This window comes from Heptranchias perlo, chromosome 20 (genome assembly GCF_035084215.1).
Source record: "Heptranchias perlo isolate sHepPer1 chromosome 20, sHepPer1.hap1, whole genome shotgun sequence".
In the NCBI taxonomy this organism is placed as follows: Eukaryota; Metazoa; Chordata; class Chondrichthyes; order Hexanchiformes; family Hexanchidae; genus Heptranchias; species Heptranchias perlo.
In genome coordinates this window covers 41,019,558-41,045,422 of record NC_090344.1, presented here as the reverse complement: position 1 = coordinate 41,045,422, position 25,865 = coordinate 41,019,558, and the positions used below count along the sequence as shown (strand labels likewise).

Sequence of the window (25,865 nt, the reverse complement as noted above, 5' to 3'; positions counted from 1 at the left end):
CACGAGGAAATGGGGGAAGAGCTGATCCTGAAATTCTCACTCACATTAAAATCCAACAATATTCCCCCTGTTGGCCGTGGATCCAAGAGGTCTAGCTGGTGTACTGAGCCCCACAGAGCAGAAATATCCGAGGCTCAATGCCAGTGTTCACCAAGTCCATCTGCTAAGATCATGGTCAGAGTTTCACATTTGAATCTCTGTGATGGGTACGGGAGTGGGGGGAGGTTATGGGACCACCAGGGTTCCTGCTCCTGACTCCCGCCGGAGAGTGTCTCTTCGTGAATGTTGGATGAGGAGCACCCTTGGATTACTCCCACGGCAGGTGGAGACTCAAATATCAACCAGTGCGGTGAGATGAATTTCTGTCCGCTTTCAGCACTCGTTGTCTGCAGGGTAAACTCTGGCTACTTGGAAGCCCCCACAGTGGACTACTCAGTTCAGTGTGGGTTCTCCTGGTTTCGTGCTGGATCGGCAGCAGAAACCCCAGAGAGTCGGCACCAACTGCTGGCTAGACCATTTTTCCAGAGACCTCCTGCTGAACTCACAGCAGGAGATTGGGAGTTGTACCCCAGTGACTCTCCAGTGATTTGCACACGTGGTTAGACGGACCGTTTTAGAAGTCTGGCTTTGTGAATAGGGAACCAAGATTAGAACAATCATGGGCCTCAGCACAAGTAGAGACAAGGAAAGGTCAACAGCCATTCTCCCCTTCCTGTCCTTTCCCCCTCCTTTCCTGAAGGTGCAGACTTCTGCTGGGTTACGGTTTCACCCACCCTCTGGTACCTAGCCCAATCTTCACATACGAGCCGAGACAGAGTGTTGGCAAGCACCTCGACTGTGAGGGGCCTCACAGCTGAGCTGGGGCCTGTTCACACCCACAGTGTACCCCAACACAAATCGGCACCTTCAGGAGAAAATTGGATGGTGGGGAACAGGGTGAGGGAATTAAAATAATTAATTACTTATGGATTTTTCCTGACCTTCAAAACTGAAAGCTATCAAGAGAGAATTTCTTGCGCTGAAGAGAACAGAACAAGATATCATTAAAAACCTGCGCTGTGGGTGACTTACTGCTCCAGGCCTGGGACTGGGCACCTTATCCGAATAGCGGCCCCACTTCTGTGCCTGGTCCCGGTACTCCTTGTACGGTCCATCGAACGCCCGCTCTATGTCTCCGATCTTGTACTGGCAGACAGCAGACATGTCCAGGTCAGCCCTGTGGGCAGCGAAAGGTCGAGACACGGTTAGACGTGCAAGACAGGCAACCCATCTCACCCTCTGACCTCGCAGCCAATCTCCTGCTTCCAATCGCAGTACAAACAAACTGACTACATGCCAACTTCTTTGCACCAACATTCTGCTTCATTCTACATTTGGCGACCGACAATTACAGATGGTTATTCAATTGATCAGAAACATGACGAGCTGCTTTTTTTTTTTATTCGTTCATGGGATGTGGGCGTCGCTGGCAAGACCAGCATTTATTGCCCATCCCTAATTGCTGTTGAGAAGGTGGTGATGAGCTGCCTTCTTGAACCGCTGCAGCCTGTGTGGTGAAGGTTCTCCCACTGTTTAACCATTAACCATTCCATTGCGTTACAAAGTTTGATGGTGACACGTTGCAACACCAATGCATGAAATCATGGAACCAGAGTGTGGAAATGCAGATACCAACTATATATCCATGGGTCAAACGATGTATTCACTCTGCATCTAACCTGAATTGTGGCTGCCCTGCGAGTGTGTGATGGGACAGTGCGGAGAGGGAGCTTTATTCTGTATCTGACCATACTGTACCTGTCCTGGGATTGTTTGATGGCACGTTGTAGAGGGAGTTTTACTCTGTGTCTAACCTGTACGATACCTGCCCTCGAACACTGGGTGCATGAAATTGAAACCACCCCAATCTGCAGCACACCAGCCCTCTCCTGATGAGAGAGATAATAGATTCTTCATCCAGTTACAACAGAAAAAACACATGCAATATCAAACCATCCCAATCCAGTCAACCGATTGTTTCTAAGTGGTAGGGGATGGGGGAGGAAGGATGGACATGGAAAGAAAGCAACGGAAAAAAATCCCAACTGATTTGGAAACTTTCAGCAGTGTCAGCACAATGCTGACAGCAGACTGTGCTAACAGAATCCTGGCCTGAAGTACAGCCCACACTCTCAGACATTTATCAGCGCCCTTGTAAACTGCCAAGATATTTTCACTCCAAATCTTCATTTTTGGACTCTTGTCCAAAGCTCCTATTTCATTCCAATTTATTTTTTGTTAAAATACTAATGGAACAACAACATTGCTCCCTTTAGGAAATGTTGTTTAAACTCATCAACCTTTCATTTTTTAATTCCATATTCACTTCTCCCTCCTTTCACCCTCCTCCACCTCTCTCCTGCCCGAACTCCTCACCCATCCACCCAGCTCCACCCTCCTGCTGACATCTCAGCCCCCTCCCTCATCAGCCCGCCACTCCCCCTCCTCAGCAAGCCTCTCTTCCTCCTCCCCTCCTCAACACACCTCCCTTCAACCCCCCTCCTCAGCCCGCCTCCCTTCTCTGCCCCCCTCCCTGCACCCCCCTTCAGCCTGCCTCTCTCCCCCCACCCCCCCTTCAGCCTGCCTCTCTCCCCACACCCCCCCCTTCAGTCCGCCTCTCTCCCCCCACCCTCCCCTTCAGCACGCCTCTCTCCCCCTACCCTCCCCTTCAGCACGCCTCTCTCCCCCCAACCCCCCTTCAGCCCGCCTCTCTCCCCCCACCTTCCCCTTCAGCACGCCTCTCTCCCCCCACCCCCCTTCAGCCCGCCTCTCTCTCCCCACCCCCCCTTTCATCATGCCTCTCTCCCCCCACCCCCCCCTCAGCACGCCTCTCTCCCCCCCCAACCCCCCTCTCTCCCCCACCCCCCCTTCAGCCCGCCTCTCTCCCCCCACCCCCTTCAGCCCGCCTCTCTTCCCCCCACCCCTTCAGCCCGCCTCTCTTCCCCCCACCCCTTCAGCCCGCCTCTCTTCCCCCCACCCCTTCAGCCCGCCTCTCTTCCCCCAACCCCCTCTTCAGCCCGCCTCTCTTCCCCCCACCCCCCCTTCAGCCCGCCTCTCTTCCCCCCACCCCCCCTTCAGCCCGCCTCTCTTCCCCCACCCCCCCTTCAGCCCGCCTCTCTTCCCCCACCCCCCCTTCAGCCCGCCTCTCTTCCCCCACCCCCCCTTCAGCCCGCCTCTCTTCCCCCCACCCCCCCTTCAGCCCGCCTCTCTTCCCCCACCCCCCCTTCAGCCCGCCTCTCTTCCCCCCACCCCCCCTTCAGCCCGCCTCTCTTCCCCCACCCCCCTCTTCAGCCCGCCTCTCTTCCCCCACCCCCCTTTCAGCCCGCCTCTCTCCCCCCACCCCCCTTTCAGCCCGCCTCTCTCCCTCACTCCCCCTTCAGCACGCCTCTCTCCCCCCACCCTCCCCTTCAGCACGCCTCTCTCCCCCCACCCCCCCTTCAGCCCGCCTCTCTTCCCCCACCCCCCCTTCAGCCCGCCTCTCTTCCCCCCACCCCCCCTTCAGCCCGCCTCTCTTCCCCCACCCCCCTCTTCAGCCCGCCTCTCTTCCCCCACCCCCCTTTCAGCCCGCCTCTCTCCCCCCACCCTCCCCTTCAGCCCGCCTCTCTCCCCCCACCCCCTTTCAGCCCGCCTCTCTCCCTCACCCCCCCTTCAGCACGCCTCTCTCCCCCCACCCTCCCCTTCAGCACGCCTCTCTCCCCCCACCCCCCCTTCAGCCCGCCTCTCTTCCCCCCACCCCCCCTTCAGCCCGCCTCTCTTCCCCCACCCCCCTTTCAGCGCGCCTCTCTCCCCCCACCCCCCTTTCAGCCCGCCTCTCTCCCTCACCCCCCCTTCAGCACGCCTCTCTCCCCCCACCCTCCCCTTCAGCACGCCTCTCTCCCCCCACCCCCCCTTCAGCACGCCTCTCTTCCCCCCACCCTCCCCTTCAGCACGCCTCTCTCCCCCCATCTTGGGCCTACTTTGTCCTTTCCCACCAGGCCCCCATATTTGGGGTCTTCAGATGGGACCAGTTACACGTAAAACATCGGAGCATAAATTGGTTATATAAATAATCAGGTTGTTTTGCACAGCCAAGAAATCTAAGCAGTCCCCTCGTGCCACTTATTCCCTCTCTTCAGTGAATCAGAGGAAAACTATGTCCAAGAATGATCTGGAATAAAAATTCTCAAGGGTTAGTAAGTTGAAGAGTAAGAGATTCCCCCTGCCCCCACCCCCCACAGTTGGAAAATGAGTGAATTATCCTTTTAAGGCCAATGCCGCAGGGTTAAAATGGAAACTAAATACAAAGCAGCAGGACATTAAATCAGGCTGCTGCCTGCTGGGCTCCTGTGTGTCACCTTCTGCCATGTGCCACTGAACAAAAATCTTGTACCTGAGCCTGGCAGATGGTGTCATCACTCCCCCACCCCCTCCCCACCGCACACACAACCTTAAAGTCCGTCAGTTAAACCGTTTCATCTTCTGAACAAAAAGGCTTTGACTAAAACTGCATCTCATCAAGATTGCAGAAATCAAGACGTCAAGAGAAAATCTCATTGATGGATCGAGGCTCTGCCAGAGTTTCCCTGTGAGTCTATCAGTTCTCATCCACCCTTCGTTTGTGCCTTCACACTCCCTCCCCCCACAACGGCTGTGGCGACATCTCACTCTTCCTGCCCAGATTACACCATCTTCCTTGCCAACAAAGCAGAAGGTGAAAGGTTTCGTCCCCCTCCCCATGCTGACTCTCACTGAGGTAGTTCCAGAGGCAGTAGCAGGTCTCTCTGGCAGCCCCTTCTGGCCTTCCTTCAACGTACCAGCCTGCGGAGTGAGTCTTGGCAGACTGTTCGACCGTGGGGACACGGCCACTGAGCTGAGTCCTTTCACACATGGACCCTTTCCACTGAGAATCATTGGAGAGGGATCAAGGGTCGGAACCTTGGCTGACTATTTCCGATCCAACTCGTGACAAGAGACACCAATTGCAGCACCTCCAACTGCTACCCCTGCCTGACCATCACACCGGGTGTGTATTTACCCTTCGCGTAATGAAGGGAGTCCACAACTGCAGTTCTGAGCCATTCCACATCAGTTCTGTAGGACGTGACGCTCCGAAGGTCACGACTTCGATGTCGGCACCAACGTGGTTGCCGGCTCTCGTTGGACACATTCTTGGAGGTGACGTCACATGACCTCCGACCTCCAACCACTCATCTCCCACCATTGGTCACCTGACACATCCATTATCACAACGTCCCACTTTTCCGCACCAAATGGAGAGCGAACAGACTCTTGGTTACCCGAATGGATGCTTCTTGGTTGTCAAACAGCCATTTACCCCCCCCTCCCCATCTCCATTATTTTTGTAGTTAATCAACAAAAAAACCCACATTTTTTTTTAATTCCCCCTTGATCTTTCACCAGATTGCTGCAAGCAGTGTCCCAGGAGATTAATGTTCAATTCCTGAAGGCTCCTGGGCAATCCTGGAGGGTTGGGCAACCCTGGGTACCAAGCCACAGGACAACCAACAGCATTACCATAGAAACCTGCATTTCACATAATGCTGTTGCAACACTTTTAAACAAATGACAGGAGGCAAATGAAATATTTTTTTCCACCTTGGCACTTTTGGGGCTCTGAAAAAGGCTTCATTTTCCCCTGTGCAAAACGCAAAATAATAAAGTGCAGGGTCGATAGTAAAACTGCTGACACTACATTCCGAGAAAATGCATCAAATCCTGGACAGGAATCTTCGAGCTGTGCACTTACTCTCCTTTTACTTTCAATGGCAGATGGAATCAATGGATTCCTCCCGTCCCCCCCACCATCAAAAGCCTGAGCTTTGAACACGCCTGGACTTCTTTTCCCGCTCCCTGCCTCCTTGCTAAAAAAGGCCTTTCCGTAAACACCAAAGATAAAAGCAACCAAGACTGATTGTCTGTTTACAGCAAGCACGCCCGAAATGATTTGTGGTCTTAGGATGGATAGGATGTGGTTAATAATACCTACTGGCAACTCTGATGAGTGTAGTCAACAGACTGCCCAGTGCGGAAGTCAATTTGTGCAGATTGTGAAGGGACTCCATCCGTGCCAGAGCAGCAGTTGGCATCCCTGGGTGGCCGGGGAAGGTGGGGCGGGGTTCAGGGTTTGGGCCCCTGATCACTATCCAGAGACTCATTCGAGGCAAGTGCGTATCAGTGGGCGAAGATATTATCGGCTCAACTGTGATGCTCCAGTGGTTGAATAGTCCTCTGCCACTTACAGACTAGGTTCACGCGGGCAGAGCTGGCCATTTGGAAGAGGTGTTACAACGAAATTCAGCACCAGGATGAGGGGGAGGAGACTGGAAGCAAAAGAAACAAAGCACAACCGAGGACTTACCACTGCGCCTGGAAGATACCAAAGAACACCGTGTTCTGCCAGTTGCTGTCACTCAGCGTGTAAATAGTTTGAATTTTGTTGAAGTGAAGCTGTTGCTCAGGGACTGAACACACTAACCGGGCCTTCAAGAAGGTTGTCCATTTCTTCTGAAGAGTTCGAGCCCCGCCCAGGTCACCCTAACATTGAAAGGACAAAGAAACTTGTATTTATATAGCATTTTATCAATTCCTCAGGACTTTTGAAGTGCAGTCACTGTTGTTATGCAGTCAAACATGACAAACCAAATTACACACAGCAAGAACCCATTAACAGCCAAGTGGTATTTAGTCAGTTAATCTGTTTTCTTCAGGGTGTTGGTTGAGGGAGGAAGTTGGCCAGGAGACCAGGACAACCTCCCTTGCTCTTCTGCAAACAGTGACATGGCATATTTCACACTTACCTGAGCAGGGGGATGGGGCCTCGGCTTAATGGCTTATACAAAAGACGGCACCTCCGACACTGCAGCACTCCCTCGGTACTGTAGCGGAGCGTCAGCCTAGACAGTGTGTAATTAAATTAGCGCTGGCACTGGACTCAACCTTCTCGACTCAGAAGCGAGACTGCAACTGACTGAAGCAAGCTGGCCTCCGCATTTCAGATGTATTTTAAACCTGTGACCTCTCCCAATCATATTGCTGAAATAGTCTCAATTAGTGCGGGGAAACATGTCAACTGGGAACTGCATCGATGCTGCCCAGAAATGGCTTACTCCGTGCTCTCAACAGCTGTTGGGAGACCTTTGTCTGATTCTAATTGAATTGGAAATCAGGCCCCTAAGGTCAAAAGGCAGTGTTGTAACCCATAATAACCTTCATCTCCCTCCCCTCCAGAGAGAATCCCTGCTAATGCGGGGCTCTTGAAAGACGGATGGTCATCGCATGAAGGAAGGGATTTGATTGGGAAGCATTAAATCCGGAATGAGATGGGGGAGGAACACGCAGAAGGATGCAGCAGAGACCAGATGTTGCCAAGTGGAGCTGGGGGGATGGTAGATGCTGGTTTGACTGTAGACGCTGCTACACGAAGCCAGCAGGAGGAATGGAAGGGTAGGGACACGCTGCAAAGGACAAAGGAAAAACAACAGGTCAGGCCAAGTAAAGGATACCTCAACGTTTTATATTCATGTCAGCAGCCTCAGGAACAAAATGGGAAGAGGGAGGTGATCCGTGCTAGAGAAGGAAATGATGATCTCACTGCCTTCACAGCGTTCTGGCTGAATAGATTGGGAATGAATTTACCAAGATGTTAATTACTCCACAGGGATAGAAAGGACAAAGTTGGGGGGTGGGGGGGGGGTGGAGAAAGCAAGATGCTTCATGTGAGCAAAGACATTCTGATCCAGACAAACCTGGATGTGGTGCGGGATAGATTGTGGATGAAGGCAAATAACAAGAAGGTGGCGGTGGGGGTCACAACTGCTGACATCTGTTAGAGGCTGAGGGCTCAGGCAACATGGTTCGACTCAAAAGTTATCTTCAGAGAACAGCTTGAGGTACGCCGGACACCCCATAACTGGATAAACAAAGGGCCATAACAGGAGTAGGGGGAGTAAAATGCTTGCCTGCACTGCCATGTCACTGAAATGATGAAAGAAGTTGCATCAACTGGGCTGTTACCAGATCTGATGCGATACAACAAGGTGGGGGGAGCAGAAGTCACAGTAAGAAAGAGAGACCAGTGTGGCGGAGTTTAAAGTCAGACTTATAATAGAGATGGGGAGAAGAGTACAATGGGGAACCTCAACTATGGCCAGGGGGATATCAAGGGGATAAATAACCTAGACATTATTGGAAAGGGCGAATATGTAGCAATACTAGAACACTTTGAGGAAGACACCACAAAGTAATCATATACCACTGCAAAAGTACAGCCATAGAGGAAACCCATCCTCACATGGAAAGTCACACAGGAGACAAGGGGAAAAATAACTTCCCTCCCATATAAATCGACAGGTAGAACATGGGGAAAAGATGCTGTAACATTAAGGTAAACGAGGTTAGGAAACTGGTCAGGCGGGCTTAAAGAAAAAAAATGACTAACGGCGGAAAATATTAAACTCAACATGAAAGATATTTATCAATATATCTGCAGCAAATGGTCAGTTGAGGATCCCACAAATGACAAGATATCGAGTGATTGAGAAATGGGCGATATTCTAATTGACTTCTTTGTGTCCATGCGCATGAAGGAAAGTACACTGAGGTATCTTAACAACATAGACTGGGACATAACCACTGTGCTCGAAATGACAAATAAAATTGGTCACACTTTCGGAGACCATTGCGAACAGGGCGCGTGCCTATGAGTTGGAGAAGGGTGACTTACATCAACTTATAAAAAGGGTCGTAAAGACAATCCTGGGAACTACAGACCAACCAGAGTCTGACATTTATGGCAATTAAAAGATTAGAGGGCACACTGGAGGACCAAGAGGAGTATGAAATAAGGGAGTCGGGGTGGTTTTAGGAATCTATACTGAATCAATATATATCAATATTGAATTGGATGGGTATGGGGAAGTCAGTAGATAATATATATTTAGATTTTAGCAAAGCCTCAGACACAGTGCTATACAGCAGGTTGGCACGCAGTACTGGAACGCACAGAATGGGTGGGTGGGATGACGTGGAACTTCTGAAGGAGATTGGAAATTGGCCGAGACTAGTGGAAACAAAGAGTAACTGAACAACGAGCTTCACCAGCGTGGAAGGAGGTAGCTGCTGAGGTGCTTCAGGGATTGGTGCTGCAATGCATCAGAAACAAAGTTAGCTTAAATTGACTGAGGAGGTTAAGCTGTGATGGGGGAGGGGGGGGGCGGGGAGGATGGGTGCAATAAACAAGGAGACCAAACACACCGGATTTGGACAGATGAAGTTGCGCTGACTAGTGGCAGAAGTCATTCGATGAAGATAGACACAAAGTGCGAAGACTGAGGAAGAACACAACAAGTGGAAATATAAGCTAAACAACATTAGACAACAAAGGAAAGGGCCCTGGGAGGATTGGTGGGTAGCTTGCTGAAATGGCAGCAGTAAAGAGAGCTGACAAGATCTTTGAGTCAGCTGGGCAGAGCACAAGACCCAGGGAAGCAATAATGAACTTGCACAAAGCACTTGTTAATCTGTACAATTCTCACTGCTGTACTTCAGAGAGAGACAGCAAAGGACAAGTAAATTCATTGCTCTAATTACACACCTGAACAACAAAGAGGTTGTGATGACTGGGAATGTTTACAAGGGAGGGGAAGGCTCAGGGGGGATCTTACTGAGCTTGCCAAGATTACTAAGGGGGTATAGATAAATTGAAATGTAATATTTTTCACATAATTATAAACTTCACAAGGGGACACACACTTAAGATCAGAAAAGGGATAGCAATACAGGAACAGGAGTAGGCCATTCAGCCCCTCGAGCCTGTTCCGCCATTCAATTAGATCATGGCTGATCTGTATCTTAACTCCATCTACCCGCTTTCGTTCCGCAACCATTAATACTCTTGCCGAACAAAAATCTATCAATCTCAGTTTTGAAATTTTCAACTGACAGCTTTTTGCAAGGCAAGACTTGTAGATTTGCACGACCCTTTGTGTGAAGAAGTGCTTTCTGACGTCACCCCTGAACAGCCGAGCTTTAATTTTAAAGTTCGGCCCCCTTGTCCCACCAGAGGAAATAATTTCTCTCCATTCACCCTATCAAATCCATTAATCATCTTAAACACCTCAATCAGATCATCGCTTAATCGTCTACATTCAAGGGAATGGTGGACAATTTGAAATTAATCCTATACAGAGGGTAGTGAATCTATGGAACCCAGAGAGACAAATTTAAGATGGGTTGGATCGATATTTGGAAGTAAACGTCATGGAGAGTATTAGAGAAAATGCAAATTTTACCATGTTCGGATCAGGCAGATGGAGCCGATGGCCTCCTGTGTTCCTGGACATTTCCATGCCTGTTGCTAATTGATTACATTCATTTAAGAATTGAAGTTCCATCTCTAGTGAAAGAGTATGGTGATCCCAAGTTGTTATTCCTAGCCAGGTGGACCAACCTATTAGCAGAGGGGAAGGGGGACTGGAGAGAAACAAACTGACCACCGCAGGAATTTATATCTGGGCCATGTGGCAATTGATAAACCAGAGGCCATCAACAGTTAAATGGCTTAGACTGTCACTGCAGACTGGTGACCATTTTTCCATAGATGACACGGTGTCTTTGTCACACGTGACTGGACATATTTGTCAAAAAGGTCACGAGTTGACTTTATCAAAGTGTATCCTGTAACTGGAGGCAGCTGCTACTGGTTAACATATTTTTATTGGGCGGATCCATTTCTAACCATCCCAACTACCTGGCTTAAAAGTAATCTCATTTCCATTGTGATTTGATTGACAATTCATTGATGTATTAATGGCACAACTGTGGGAGTTCAGATCCTTGTATTTTCCAATCTTGAATGTCCCTCTCGCTCAATGGTTGAATGGACAACCCAACCTGATGCAGCACTGGACCATGCAGACCAGAAGGTCTCAAGTTCAATTTGTGTTCTGTGCTGAGTTTGCTGATCGGAACTGGAACAGTAATTGGGGGGAGTACAAACAGTTTCAACAGCCCTAAAGTAGAGATTGGTTAAAAAGCAGCCAGGGTAGCCACGTTAAAGTCACTAAAGTAGCAGAGAGTGGGAATGAGTCCCGGGGCCCCTTGGTTTGTATGGCTCAGTCCCGCACTACCTCGACCTACAAGGCCACCAGAGGAGCTGCCTCCAGTGTGCATTGATTCCAAGATTATCGCACTTGCGTTCAACTGTTGGGTGGCCTCCGACATCTTACCTTACAGACACGAGCGACCCTGGCCACCACCTGCTCTCTGTAGCAGTCGTACTCTACAGCTCTCTCGCTGAAGAAAAAATAGATCTTATCATCGTCCCCTGTCTCGCTATTTGCACTTTCTTGGATGTGTGCTGAGCCAACAAAGTTTGGTTCTGGAATAAATTGACAAGAGTCAAGTGTTTACAGGAACAACAAGTTTGGAATCTGTTTCCATTTTCCTATTCTATTACAAGCCCTAACCTTGTGATGCCAGTAAACCGCCCTTTTGTCACAGTCCCACAATATTTCAGCAACACAAATGTGGAACTCAATATTGATCTTCAGGTAGGTGGGTGTCGGTAATGGCTGCACATGTTCTTCAGGGATTTATCTAATGTGGGTATTTCTGGAATGTAACAGACTTGGGTAGAAATTCCCCTCAGGGATGTGTCTAATGTGGGTATTTCTGGAATGTATAAGAGTAGGGTAGGAATGCCCCTCAGGAATGTGTAATGTGGGTATTTCTGGAATGTATGAATGTTGGGTAGAAATGCCCCTCAGGTGCATGTAACGTGGGTATTTCTGGAATGTATAAGAGTTGGGTAGAACTGCCCCTCAGGTGCATGTAACGTGAGTATTTCTGGAATGTATAAGAGTTGGGTAGGAATGCCCCTCAATGACGTGTCAAAATTGGTAGGTTTGTCCCATTGGGTCTAATTTGGCTTGAGGCATGACTCGGGTTGTGTCCATTTTGGACAGAAGCATTGTTCTGGAAAATCCATTGTGCATCGAGGCACCACTCAGTCTCACAGCAAAAAGTGGATAAATGCACTGAGCAAATAATGGCCAGATCCTAGATCTTTATTGAGTCTGCCATCAGGCAAGGCAGTAGTTGGATCATTGCTATTAGCCTCAGCACCCTAGGGCTGCAGAGGTATCTCCCAGTCCTGGTTAGTATCCACTGACCCTTGCTGAAAAGTGCCCACTTATGGAGGTTGGTGAGGAGCAGATCAGGCTGAGCTGAGTTGCCAAAAGAAAGGCTCTATTGTATTGCGTTTATTCTCTCTTCAAAGTGTAACATTTTTACTTTCCTCAGTGGGTAAATGCTACAGAAACCAGGAAGGCCTCAATTTCAATCCATGGCCCGTCTTGAGTGTGCTGTGGCAGCAGATGGGTGATATAATTGGCCTTAGTGTCCCTGGGCGAGCAATAGGAAAACAAATTAGCCATTACTCCTGCCCCTGGACACAACCCAGAGACTGCAAAGTGCACATCACATGAGGGTAGCAGCGGCCTTGGCTGCCTGCAGACACTCACAGTTTAAACTAACAAGCACAAAAGGTGGCTATTCAGCCCATCATGCCTGCTCTTTGAAAGAACTATCCAATTAGTCCCACTCCCCAGCTCTTTCCCCATAGCCCTGCAAATTTTCCCTTTTCAAGTATATATCCAATTCCCTTTACAAAGTTACTACTGAATCTGCTTCCACCACCCTTTCAGGCAGTGCATTCCAGATCATAACAACTCGCTGCATAAAAAATTCTCATCTCCCCTCCCCTGGTTCTTTTGCCATTAATCTTCAATCTGTGTTCTCTGGTTACTGACCTTCCTGCCAGTCAAAACAGTTTCTCCTTATTTAGTCTGTTAAAACCCCTCATAATTTTGAACACCTCTATTAAATCTTCCCTTAACCTTTTCTGCTCTAAGATGAAGAACTCCAGCTTCTCTAGTCTCTCCACATAACTGAAATCCCTCCACCCTGGTATCTTGCTGGTAAATCTGCTCTGCACCCTCTCCAAGGCCTTGACATCCTTCCTAAAGTGTGGTGTCCAGAATTGAACACAATACTCCAGCTGAGGCCTAACCAGTGATTTATAAAGCTTTAGCATAACTTCCTTGATTTTGTACTCTACACCTCTATTTATCATGCTTAATGTCCAGGATCCCGTATGCTTTTTTTTTAAAAGCAGCATCAACAACTTCTCCTGCAGATAGGGAAAAATTTGGCAGGGTGAGGTGGTGTGTGTTAAACAAAGACCTAAAAATCCTACATTGAGCCAATTCCTTCACATAAAGACGACAGCTTCTACTATTTGATTTACCCATTTGGCCCATCCATCTGCAGCACTCTTTCTCTTCACTTGCTCGACTGTGAACTCTGTGCCTGACAGTTACACGTTACCTCTTCAAAAACCAGTGAAGCCCCTGCCTGTAACCTATAACCGTCACTATCATGAGTAATGGGCCAAGAACTATAAGCCACCTGCCAATTATCTCTCTCTGTGAGAGGTCTGTGTTTCCCTGCCTCCCCGAGCACAGTCTCCCATTTGTTCCCATGTTGGCGTGGGGCCTAGTTTGAGAGCTCACACCACCTGGCAGATGGAGGAACCCAGTGCAAACCAGTTTAAGAGCCTCCTCCATTTTGGGATGGTGCACAGGGACCCGGTGCTTTTTAACCCTCCCCATGTGCAGCCCCCGGAGCTGAACAACGCACACAGACAACATTTTTCAGGTGCTGCCTTGGGGCCATGGGTTCTTTGCTGGGATTTTGCTTCTTCAGATCAGCAACCATTCTTCAAGTGTAAGCCGAGGGCAGCAAGCGTTGGCAGGCTGGTCCACCGTGGGGGGCATTGCAACAGAGCCCGATCCTGTCCTCAACGTCGCCCACACTTTCCAGCAGGAGTTCCCAGACAGCAATCACACCCCCGAGCTCGAGGACAATTCACAGCATCCCGGCCATCAGCAGGCTGAGGCTAAGGGCAGACTTCGAGAAGTCAACCTGGGGGTGCCCTGGTCTGTTTGGCTCAGTGCAATCGCCCGCAAAGGCATCAAGTGAGCTCCAGTGGCCCACAGCCGACACAACGAGCATGAGCAGCTGACTGGAGGCACACAGCTGGTGGATGCCACAATTGGGCCTCAGTTCATCTGACTGGGGGAAAAAAAAATCACCCAGGTTTCTACCCCCCACCCCACCCCCAGCAAGCCCTGCTCCAAACTGCACGAGAAGGTGGGATCAGTCTTCGCTGTGAAGCCCTCTGCAGTCAAATAGCCGATTGGTACTCTCGAGGATCACGGCCAGTTGGTGAGGGCTGCCTTATCTTGCAAAGCATCATCTAGCAAGGAATCACTGCCTTCACAGGAAATGGGGGGAGGGGGGATGGCGGCAGAGGAAGTAAACTGCAGGCCTGTTTAATCATCATTGTCATTAATGTCGTCATTGCATCAAATCACTAATGATTCAGACTGCAGGCTGAAAGTTTCCCACAAGGGCGAGGAAGGAGGCCGCCCTCCGGCAGTTTACACACAACCCCAAGTCACAGGCTTCAAAGCAGCACCGCTGCTTCAGCAGCCTGCAGTTGGCTGGCCAGCCATAGGTCTCTGCTAAAGGCAGACAGTGGCAGATGCAAGGCGGGGGAGAAAGAGATTCAGAAAATAAATACCGCAAAGGGGACACCATATACTGACAGCGGTTTGCATTTGGGCCCCGGGCTGCAGCTTTGTTTTGTTGCCTTTTCCTTGGATCTGCTGCTTCCACATTCCCACTGGGAAAGGTGAGCTGCTAATTACTGCAAGGTGCAAAGGGCGGGGGCAGGAGGAGGGGGGCGCGGACAGAGAATGAGGTTATCTTTTAGCAAGGTGCTGCATAGTTCTTGTTTGGTTCAAATATTAACAGAACAACTGCTTCCCATTTGGGCCATCACTTTAAGTTTCAGGACTGAACCAAGCAGGAGAGACGATGAGTTAAATTCAGGGTGTAGTGGCCAGGTGTCATTGTAAGAATGGAATTAATGGGGAAGATGTGAGCAGAAAGGAGGAGACAATAAAAAGGTTCTGACAGCCATCCTGGAACGACGCACCATCCTTGGGGATAGGCAGTTTCTAGTTATCTTTGACTTATGTTGTCAAGATAAGGAGGCTGAATTCAATAGTAAAACAGAAAATGTGGGAAATACCCAACAGGTCTATCAGCATCTGTCAAGGGAGCTTCACTCTGTAACCCATGCCGTATCTGACCTTGAGTGCTTGATGGCAGAGTGTAGAGGGAGCTTCACTCTTTGTCTAACCCGTGCTGTTCCTGCCCTGGGAGTGTTTGATGGCACAGTGTAGAGGGAGCTTCACTCTTTGTCTAACCCGTGCTGTTCCTGACATAGGAGTGCTTGATGGCAGAGTGTAGAGGGAGCTTCACTCTTTGTCTAACCCGTGCTGTTCCTGCCCTGGGAGTGTTTGATGGCAGAGTGTAGAGGGAGCTTCACTCTTTGTCTAACCCGTGCTGTACCTAACATAGGAGTGCTTGACGCTGACACTGACATTGGCTGAAGTGGAAACTATTGCATTTCCCATCACTCACATCGTTCATTTGATGAGCAAGATAAAAATTCGCAGTGAGCAAATTGTTAAAAGACCTTACCATTGAGCCAGGAGGCTAAATATTCCGTCTTCATGGAATAGTGGTGCCCCAGATTCCGCAGGATAACTGGCTCTGTACCAAGAAAATTGTTCAGAGTTGCAGAATACAATTCCCCATCTGGAAAGAGAGAGCACAGGAGCATAACCCATCTGAATCCTGCTTTTTTTGACGTGTAAAACATCTCTGCTGGAAAGGTACAAGAGGTGTCGCACACACCACACAATGCCCATCTTTTCTGGGTCAGTCTAGGCACGGAATGCTGCTGAGTTATTCACCTTGGTGGGGCATCACTAACAAGAAAAGGTCAAGGACAAGAAACTGCTACACGGTCTGCGGAAACTCATTCCTCAACCAGTCCCAACTCCCTAATTGATACGACCTTGCAAAACCCCCAACATCTTTCACTATTTCACCTGCTAGACTATTCCAAATATTTATCAACTTGGACTAAAGATCTCCTTTAAGTTGACTTTTCACCCTGTTAGATGTAAACCCTCGCACAGACCGGATTCTCTTTGAATTAATCTTTATCTTTACCTTATCCACACACTATTGACGATCTCATATTTCAGCAAGGTCCCTCCCTCTCCGGAGTGCACGACTAGTGCGTCTCCAATCTTTCTTCCTAGTTCATCCCTATTACATTTGAGGTTTTAACACGGGTATGATCCTTTAGATGTGTGGCAAACACAAGATTGCACACAACTCTGAGTGAAGCCTGATCAGTGCGTTGTACAGGCTCAGCATAACCTTTGCAGACCCATGCTCCAACATCGCATTTACTTCTACACATTGTCTCGACATCAAAACATGATGAATCTGCCATCACCCCCCACCCAGATCTTTTTCAGAGTTTCCCTGTGCCGATTCGATTCCCTTCATTGTAAATCTGTCGCTCATTTTTTTAAACCCAACATACAACACATTGCATTTGACAGTGTTACATTTTATTGCTGCACAATTGCATAACTCAAACCTTCTGCAAATCATTAACTGTTCCTACTGCCGCCCTTCTTTAGGGTCAGGTGAAAATTTAACACGCCTATAATTGGTTACACTATCCAGGTCAATTATGTAGACTCTGCATGCCTCCTCCTCCCAGTCTGACTCTCCCTCACGATTGCTCCATTTTCTACTCTTAATGCAACATCTTATGCAGTCCCACACCCCATGACATTTAGTTCTATTACTTTCTTATGTGGGACCTTACAAGCCTCGTTCCATTCACTTGCACTTTCTAACAGGAGCCATTGAGAGTGATCAGCACTGGGAATCCTCGCTGCTTTATTTTTCTGCCCCTCTTCCTATCGCAAGGAACTAGAGCCAAGTGGGATCAGCTGACTCCCGTTGGAAAGTACACATGCAGATGATGGATAAAGGCAGCATTGGATCGAACTACAATGGTGTCTACAGTCAAACAGACTGCCAACATGTGTTGTCTGGGATCACACATAGGAGAGATTTTGGTACAGGAGGAGGTCATTCACCCCATCAAGCCTGTACCAGCTCTCCACCAGAACCATCTCCTCTGATCCCATTTCCCTGCTCTTCCCTTGCGTCCCTCAATAACTTCCTTTGCGACTAATGTGTAAATGGATGAGTACCGGGAAGTAACCAGAGAACTGGAGAGAGTCAGCACCTTCAGGAGACGAGGGGAAATAATCGGGGGGGGGGGGGGGGGGGGGGAAAGAAAATTCATATTTTAAAATAGAACACGGAGTTGGAAGTCAGCGGAAAGTCAATGATGAACTTTACACTGCAACGGAGAACTTCCACTCCATTTACAATTATATCATATCTCCACTTCCTGTTATGCATTTCCCATCAAAATATTATTTTGTGGAAAATGGGCTCCCACGTTAACCGGAATTGCCTTGCGTGTTATGGAAGAATGGTCACCCCACACACACACACACACACACACACGAGGGGTGTTTGTGGGACGAGAGGTAGGAAGAGCAGTCTCGGAAGGAAAGAAGGCCACTTTTAAATGCAGGGAATACCCTGAGGCACCAGAGAACGCTCTTGTGATATGCTGACAGTTGTATTTGAGTTGGCTGGCAGTGTGTATTTGGATGGTTTATACAGGGATTGGTGAGGGGGGGGGCGGGGAGGCGGCGGGGAGCATGGTGTTTGGAAAGTACGCCAGTTGTTTGTACAGATCAGTTTACAGTAGTAATGAACTGGGTCTGGAGCTGGCAGACAGGATAACTCGTACATAAACACGTCTGCTCAGCTTGTACAAACGATTCCCTCTCTTGCGCATCAACAGTCCTGCTTTGGGGACTCAAAGCCCTCGTCAGACAAACGAGCGCCACGGCCAGTCACACAAACAAGCGCCACAGCCGATCACACAAACAAGCGGTTCCACGGTCAATCTCGCTCAAGTCGCCATTCGCCTTTTTATCAGCACAAGGCAATGATGGGTGGACAGCTATTCTTCCAAGAGAGGTCTCACCGTTGGATAAAGCTCAAAGAAGGGGACTGCCTGGGCAATTCTTTGGCTTCGCCGACCCAGGAGCACCAACTGAGACCAACTACAGCGACCCAAACTGTGATCCTTGCCCCCCCCCCGCCAAATTAGTACAAACCGCAGGTGGAGCTCAGGGCCTCTGGCCTGCCTGCTCAATAGCACACAGGCTGCTGCAATTACCCATGAGGGAAACTAAACTACTTAGTGAACTTAAAAGAAAATAAACCAAACACCGCAGAATCCATTACTCCTATTTTGCATTGGAAGTTTTAATCTTTCATGAGCCAATCAATCCAACCAAGCATCAAGTACCAGGCAGCAGTGTGGTCCGTCATAGGCTGAGCTGGAATTGCAGACCGACTGGTGCTCAAGTTTCTGGAGAGACCCATGACCTGACACTAAAATTCCAATTTCAGTTCTACCTCATTTCAGCTGCAATCTGACGCCGCATCCAGGGTTAGAATTTAAATCCACAGCCTTCATTTGCACAGAGCTACCTTAGTTCATAAGTCAACAACCAGGAAGCACCAAAAGCAACATGGTTGTCCCCGTTGGAGCCCTTCAACTTCCCCGCCACACTCTGCTAGGCTTTTTAATCAAAATTTGTTTTACATTTCCAATTGACAGAGACAGACAGTCAGAGACAGACACAGCGACAAAACTTTTCAGCTCTTTAAAACACAAGCAACTGTTTGGTGAGGAATCTGTAACAACCTGCACTCACCCACAATCAGGCCTGTGTGACCTTTGGCAGGGTCATAGGGACATTTCCCTTTCCCATCCTCCATGGCTGCTTTGTTTAAAGTAAAATTCCTCACCTCCTATCAAAAGAAAAAAAGCTTTAATTGCAGTTGATCAGGAAACGTCTCAATCTTCTCCCTGTAATTAAGCGAGTGCTTGGTGCACATATAACACAGAAAGGGTTTATTGAAGGGAACGCCGCTAATTACAACAGGCTCGACACTTTACCCAGAGTGGAACCATACCCTGACGAGGGGGAGCACCTTTAGGAGAGGAGGGAAAAGATAAGGTTAATAAAAAAGAATGATTGATGTAACCCCTCCCCAAATTGGTGCCTGCCCCCACCCGCCTCCCTGTTGACATTCAGTCATTACTCAACTCCCCATTTCTTTCCTTCCCGTTTTGATTACTTTTCTCTACAGTGACCACTTTGAGGTTTGACAACATGACATGGCCATAGCTGCCTTACAAACAACACCACTGCTGAGCGACAGGGTGTCATTAAAAACTGATCCCCTGCAGGCAAGAGTCCTTTCCATTCGTTCCACCCAGTAAACAACAGGTCTATTTTCAATCTGCAGAGGATGGAGGCACTGTTGGCCTGTCCTGCTGCGCCCCTCCCCAGCTCCAGGAGGCTGTGACCTCTGGTGATTCACGGCCTGGTCAGAAAACACAGGAGAGACGATGGGCTTGCAATGTGAATTGCTCTCCCCTGTAGATGGGGATTGGTGCACTGGTTCAGTGCCAGAGAGTGCAGGCAGATGACGCTTCACAGGTCCCTGGTACCGGGCTGAGAGAGTCATTGGTGCTGATACAGATATCCATATATCTATGTGCAAAAAACACACACAAATACACGCACGCAAAGTTAACTCCAAAAAGCTGGAAAGTGGACCAGATAAAATATGTTTGGGGGGGTGGGTTGCAGAAATTCCTAACTCCACCACTGGCAGGCACTAGGCCAGATAAAGGTTACAAGACAGCAGGAAAAATGGAAGGCATTATCCCCAGATGAGCTCCACAATCCTGCACAGCCTCACCGCTGAGTGTGCACTCAATGGGGCAGTGTGATTATACAGCAGGAGGGAGTGAATTGACATGGGCTGGAACCTACCATTTCCCACACCCCATCCAATCCCACTAAGAATGAAAAAAGATTTGTATTTATATCGCGCCTTTCATGACCTCAGGACGTTCCATAAGAACCCTTCGTTGAGGGTTCTATAACAAGGGGACATAGATTCAAGGTAAAAGGCGGGAGGTTTAGAGGGGATTTGAGAAAGAACTTTTTCACCCAGAGGGTGGTTGGAGTCTGGAACTCACTGCCTGAAAGGGTTGTGGAGGCAGGAACCCTCACAACATTCAAGAAGCATTTGGGTGAGCACTTGAAATGCCATAGCATACAAGGCTACGGACCAAATGCTGGAATATGGGATTAGAGTAGACAGGGCTGATGGCCGGCGCGGACACGATGGGCCGAAGGGCCTCTATCCGTGCTGTATAACTCTATGACTCTATGACTAAGAAAGATAAGAAATAGGAGCAGGAGGAGGCCATACAGCCCCTTCGAGCCTGCTCCACCATTCAACAAGATCATGGCTGATCCTCGACCTCAACTCCACTTTCTCGCCCGATCCCCATATCCCTTGATTCCCCGAGAATCAAAAAAATCTATCTATCTTAGTCTTGAATATACTCAACGACTGAGCATCCACAGCCCTCTGGGGTAGAGAATTCCAAATATTCATGACCCTCTAAGTGAAGAAATTCCTCATCTCAGTCCTAAATGTCCAACCCCTTATCCTGAGACTATGCCCCCTAATTCTAGACTCTCCGGCCAAGGGAAACAGCCTCTCAGCATCTACCCTGTCAAGCCCTCTCAGAATCTTACATGTTTCAATCAGATCACCTTTCATTCTTCTAAACTCCAGACAGTATAAACCCAATCTACTCAATCTCTCATCACAGGACAACCCTCTCATCCTAGCAATCAATCTGGTGAACCTTTGTTGCACTGCCTCTAAGATAAGTATGTCCTTCCTTAGGTAAGGAGACCAAAACTGTACACTGTACTCCAGTTGAGGTCTCACCAAAGCCATGTACAATTGCAGCAAGACTTCCTTACTCTTGTACTCCAACCCCCTTGCAATGAAGGTCAACCTACCATTTGCCTTCCTAGTTGCTCGCTGTACCTGCATGTTAATTTTCTGTGTATCATGTACAAGGACACCTAAATCCCTCTGAACACTAACATGTAATAGTTTCTCACCATTTAAAAAATATTCCATTTTTACCAAAGTGAATAACTTTACATTTCCCCACATTATACTCCATCTGCCACCTTCTTGGACACTCACTTAACCTGTCGATAACCCTTGGCAAACTCTTTGCGTCCTCCTCACAGCTTACTTTCCCATCTAGCTTTGTATCGTCAGCAAACTTGAATACATTACACTCGGTCCCTTCATCTAAGTCATTAACATAGATTGTAAACAGCTGAGGCCCAAGCACCGATCCTTGCGTCACCCCACTAGTTACAACCTGCCAACCTGAAAATGACCTGTTTATGACCCCGTCCTCAAACACTTTACAGCCAATGAAGTACTTTTGGAGTATAATCACTGTTGTAATGTAGGATATAGCACGTAGCAAGCTCCCACAAACAGCAATGAGATAAATGACCAGATAATCTGAGGGATAAATATTGGCCAGGACACCGGGGAGAACGTCCCTGCTCCTCTTCGAACAGTGCAGTGAGGGCCGACAGAGCCATGATTTAACACTTCATTAGAAAGACGGCACCTCCGACAGTGCAGCACTCCCTCAGTACTGCACTGGGAGTGTCAGCCAAGATTTTGTGCTCAAGTCACTGGAGTGCAGCTTGAACCCACAACCTTCTGACTCAGTGTTACCAACTCAGCTACGGCTGACAATGAATGCCTGATCTGTACCACTCGGGCCAGAGGGAAGATGCTGCCCCACAAGGAGACTCAGTTCAGAGGAGGTCCCTGCACACTTGCTCAGAATAGTGCTGGCAGGTGCAGCGGAGAACCTGCTTGTCCCGCAATGGTAGGTGGAGTTGGGGAGTCCGAGGAAGAGGGAAGGAGGGGAAAACCAAGATGGAAGACAACAGGAGACAGTGCCCTCGCTGTGAAAAGAGGTACTTACGATGTACGTGCACCTGGGCTGAAAGGCATAGGTTCCACAGGTGTACAGGTGAGTGCTGTTGAAGCTCTGCAGGAAACGGATGTAATTGAAGCAGTCGGTCTGAGAGAGAGAGCAAACAAACAGCTTATTTCTCAATCGCGAGCAAAGCTGCTTACAAGATTAGACCACGGATCGACTAAACACAAAGCTCAAAAGTGCCAGACCACTTTCCCGATAGCACAGTGTGTAAAGGCTGCATCGGGTGTTGGACTGAGCTATACGGACCAGGAAACCTAAGGTACAATTGTTAGGCCTGTGTTGAGGTAATCGGTCTCAGCCAAGCGCTATAATTGGCCTTGGCACCCCTGAGCAAGAAAAGGAAAGACAGAAAAAAAAAAATCGAATTAACCAGGGTTGTCATTCACAAATCACGATCCTGCTTTAAGTGCGTACGCGTGGACAGGACAGGACAGCACAGCTTTGATGCCCAATGGTTAAATAGTCCAGCACACACAGGTCGTCTCGGCCAAGCGTCTGCTGGCTCATTAATGAGTTGACATCTCCAGGAGAAGGGAACGGGAGAGAGAAGATTGTAGAGCGGGGGCAACTCTAAATGGTCTAATTCCAGTTACGTGCTCTAACAATGAACCTCAGTCGTGAGGAGGGTCAGAAAACAATGTTCCAAGTTTAGTTCTGCTCAGTGCTGTGGCCTCTGTCCAGGCCACTCGGTGTTTATTTAAACAGCAAAACACTGCCAGGCTCTGAAGTCCTTTTCGTTGCGGTCAAGATCTCTCACTTCTAATGAAAAATGGCAGGCAGCACATGCAATGCTTCCCAGATTGGCAGCCGTCCAGCACAAATCAGGAGCAGAAAGAAAAACATGACGATTTATCTCGACATAGTCCAGGCTGCAATGTTATGCTCCTGTGCTGCGTGCCTGCAGGGTGACCCCGGGCCGACCTTTGCATGCCTAGGTCTAATCTGTTCACTGTACGCTCTGTGCTTTTTGAACAAACAGCCATTTCATTATCACACAGCCAACGAGACTCTTTAATGTACCTGGTTGTTTTTCCCCTTCTGAACACACTCCATTTTCTTTTGAACCGGGGCGTCCCAAATGATCTGTTTCAATAAAAACAAAAAAAAGAGTAAGATAAGCAATTGAAGAGGAGCTCACTGAGCCACACAAACGCTCTTTTCCTTTTAGGACCCTCGACTTCTACCATCCCCTCAATTTTCTCTCCTGAGGCAATGGTTCCACTGGCACAGGGCACTCTCCAACGCCTCACCTAACTGTGCATCCGTCATACGCGGCCCCCAGACACAGAGCGTCGCAGAGTATCAGACTGTGAGTCGATCGTGACCCACACTTTCCCAGGGGGTGGTGACCGGGGCAGGAACCCTGGTTGATTTCTCCTCTTCCCTGCTCCAGGAACACTGAGCCAAATGGTGCGGTCAACTGCTGGCCTAGCTGAGCTCAACTGACTCGGGGCAGAATGGGGTGGAACACGTGACCTTCCTGATCTGCATGGCTCGGTAGCAGACTGGATGGTGTATTTACCAATTGAGCCATTTGAACACTCTTTTCCCTCTGCCACACCCCCCCAAACCCCAAGTTGATGTTTGCTAGTCAATGGGCACAGGCTGAAGCATTGGCTCCTATTTCTGTCTGCAAAGAGAACACATGGATGCACAAGGGGGTCCCCTTCATCAACAACTTGCAATAACTTATATCCTTAATGTAGCAAAACATCCCACGGCAAGTTAGAGGGGGTAGAAACTTACCACAATGAGGTGTAGAGTAAGGGGAGGCAACCAAGACACGGTTGAAGGACGTGGTTTTCAAGAGGTCTTTGAAGACGAGAACAGATGAAGCAAGGCAGAGGAATTCAGGGAGACAGAGCACCAGCCTGAAGGGCTTTTTTAAAAAAAATTCGTTCATAGGATGTGGGCGTCGCTGGCGAGGCCGGCATTTATTGCCAATCCCTAATTGCCTTTGGTAATGATAGCTGAAGGCTATCATGAAAGTGGAGTTGGTGGTGGGGGGGTGGGGAGGGGGCGAGGAGTCACATTGCACTCCTGAGTATTAAGGCTAGAAAACGAGAACTGAGAGGTAGAGGTAGAGTGAAGCCCGGCCTTCAAGGGATCTGTAAACTAGGATAAGGAGTGTGAAAGCACCATTGGGGAACAAGGGACAAGTGGAGGTTGGTGAGAAGCGATGGAATGAATGGGATCTGATGTGGGTGCCAGAGTTTTTGGATGACTTCTTTATCCTGTTTCTATTGATATTCGGACATTGGTGAGAGTTGGAAGAACAGGACAACATCCGGCAGTACAGATCCCATCTAGTTACTGTAGACCAAGCAACTCCCACTTCCTTCCATCATCTACAGCTGCCATTTCCTTTCCGAGTTTTTGATGGAAGGGCAAAAGTATAACAAGGGATTTAAAGTACAAAGAGCAGGAAAGTTATTATACATCATTGCATAGAGTCTACAGCACAGAAACAGGCCATTCGGCCCAACAGGTCTATGCCAATGTTTATGCTCCACGTGAGCCTCCTCCCACCCCTTCATCCAACACTAGGAAGTGCATATAGAACTTGCAGGTTTCACGGCCTCTGGGCATCCCAAAGCGATGCACAGCCAATGAATGATATTGTAAAACTAGCCACGCTTGGGATTTCCCCACATTCACCCGCGTTTCAGAACTCCATCACTGCACCTGAAAGAGGCAGCACGTCCCGTCCCGCGGGAACAATTTGAAATGGAGTAAGATAACAGAGCCCATCCTGTTCCCGTGACTGCAGGCGTCTCTGGGTACTGGCTACGCTTTTCAGGGAAGCACGGGCGGCGAGGTGGGAGGGAGCAGAATTACTACTTTTAAATTGAATGAAAACAAATCTGAGTAGGATCAGCTGTTTCAAGGTTTAACCCAATTGTCATGTTTTGGGAAATTTTTGATCATTTTGCCACAGAAAGGATTTGGGGAAAAGAACGGAAAAAGAGTGAATTTAAATATGGGGTTTTAAGGCAAATTGTATTCACAGACGATAAAAATGGTGCCGAGATGTGGTGTGGTTTAAATTCGATTGAGCTGACATTTGATGTTGTTCCCACATAGAAGGTGAACAATAAACCATTCGCTAGTCCGTCTCGGCATTCGATCTACGCCCCGCGGCCATCGTGCTACTCTCTGGTCCTTTACACTTGTGAACACAGGGACACAAAACGAGAGACAGAGACACACAGAGTCAGTGCAGCCCAGCAAAGTCTGAGAAGTCAGTCAGCTTTTGAAGACTGAAAGCTGCAAAGGCAAAAGCACTGGCTAGGCTCAGAAGGAGCCTGCAGAAGTTCAGTTAGGAGTGATTTTGTCCAAGGCCAGTGAGACGACCCACTGACGTGGGGAAGCATGATCTGTCCACTATTATTACATTAATACACAAAAACAACTTGTACTCATTGAGGTGAGTGAGTCTGATCGTCACTGCACATTCACTCATTGTGAAATAAAACGGCTCGGTCCACCTTCAATAAGATTGAGGGGGGGCATGTGTGAAAGACACAAAATCGCCACTTCAGATCACAAGAGGGTATCACTGTTACTCCCCTGGGTTATACTATCTGAGCACAGCACAAAACGCAAGACATTCAGACCAGTTACTAAGGCAAGATCCAAAACTTGTAACACCAATCCTTTCGTATTTTAAGAAAATATTTTGGTCACCGGGATTGGGTTGAAATATTTGTCACAAATTGGTGGCGTCAGGCATGGCTCAGTGGGTAGCACTCTCGCCTCTGAGTCAGAAGGTTACGGATCAACTCCCACTCCAGTGACTTCAGCACACAATCGA

At 48.7% G+C, this 25,865-nt stretch overlaps 1 protein-coding gene across 1 annotated transcript in view; it reads right to left on the bottom strand.

Annotated features, from left to right (window-relative positions):
- Positions 1 to 25,865, bottom strand: part of sema4c (sema domain, immunoglobulin domain (Ig), transmembrane domain (TM) and short cytoplasmic domain, (semaphorin) 4C) — an 86,711-nt gene that overhangs the window by 10,803 nt on the left and 50,043 nt on the right. The window contains exons 4-10 of the mRNA XM_068001063.1: positions 23,072 to 23,134; positions 22,034 to 22,132; positions 18,849 to 18,945; positions 15,652 to 15,768; positions 11,265 to 11,416; positions 6,398 to 6,573; positions 1,072 to 1,216 (exon numbers count right to left, since the gene is read on the bottom strand). Coding sequence (XP_067857164.1) covers positions 1,072 to 1,216; positions 6,398 to 6,573; positions 11,265 to 11,416; positions 15,652 to 15,768; positions 18,849 to 18,945; positions 22,034 to 22,132; positions 23,072 to 23,134 — 849 coding nt within the window. The remainder of the gene's footprint in view (positions 1 to 1,071; positions 1,217 to 6,397; positions 6,574 to 11,264; positions 11,417 to 15,651; positions 15,769 to 18,848; positions 18,946 to 22,033; positions 22,133 to 23,071; positions 23,135 to 25,865) is intronic.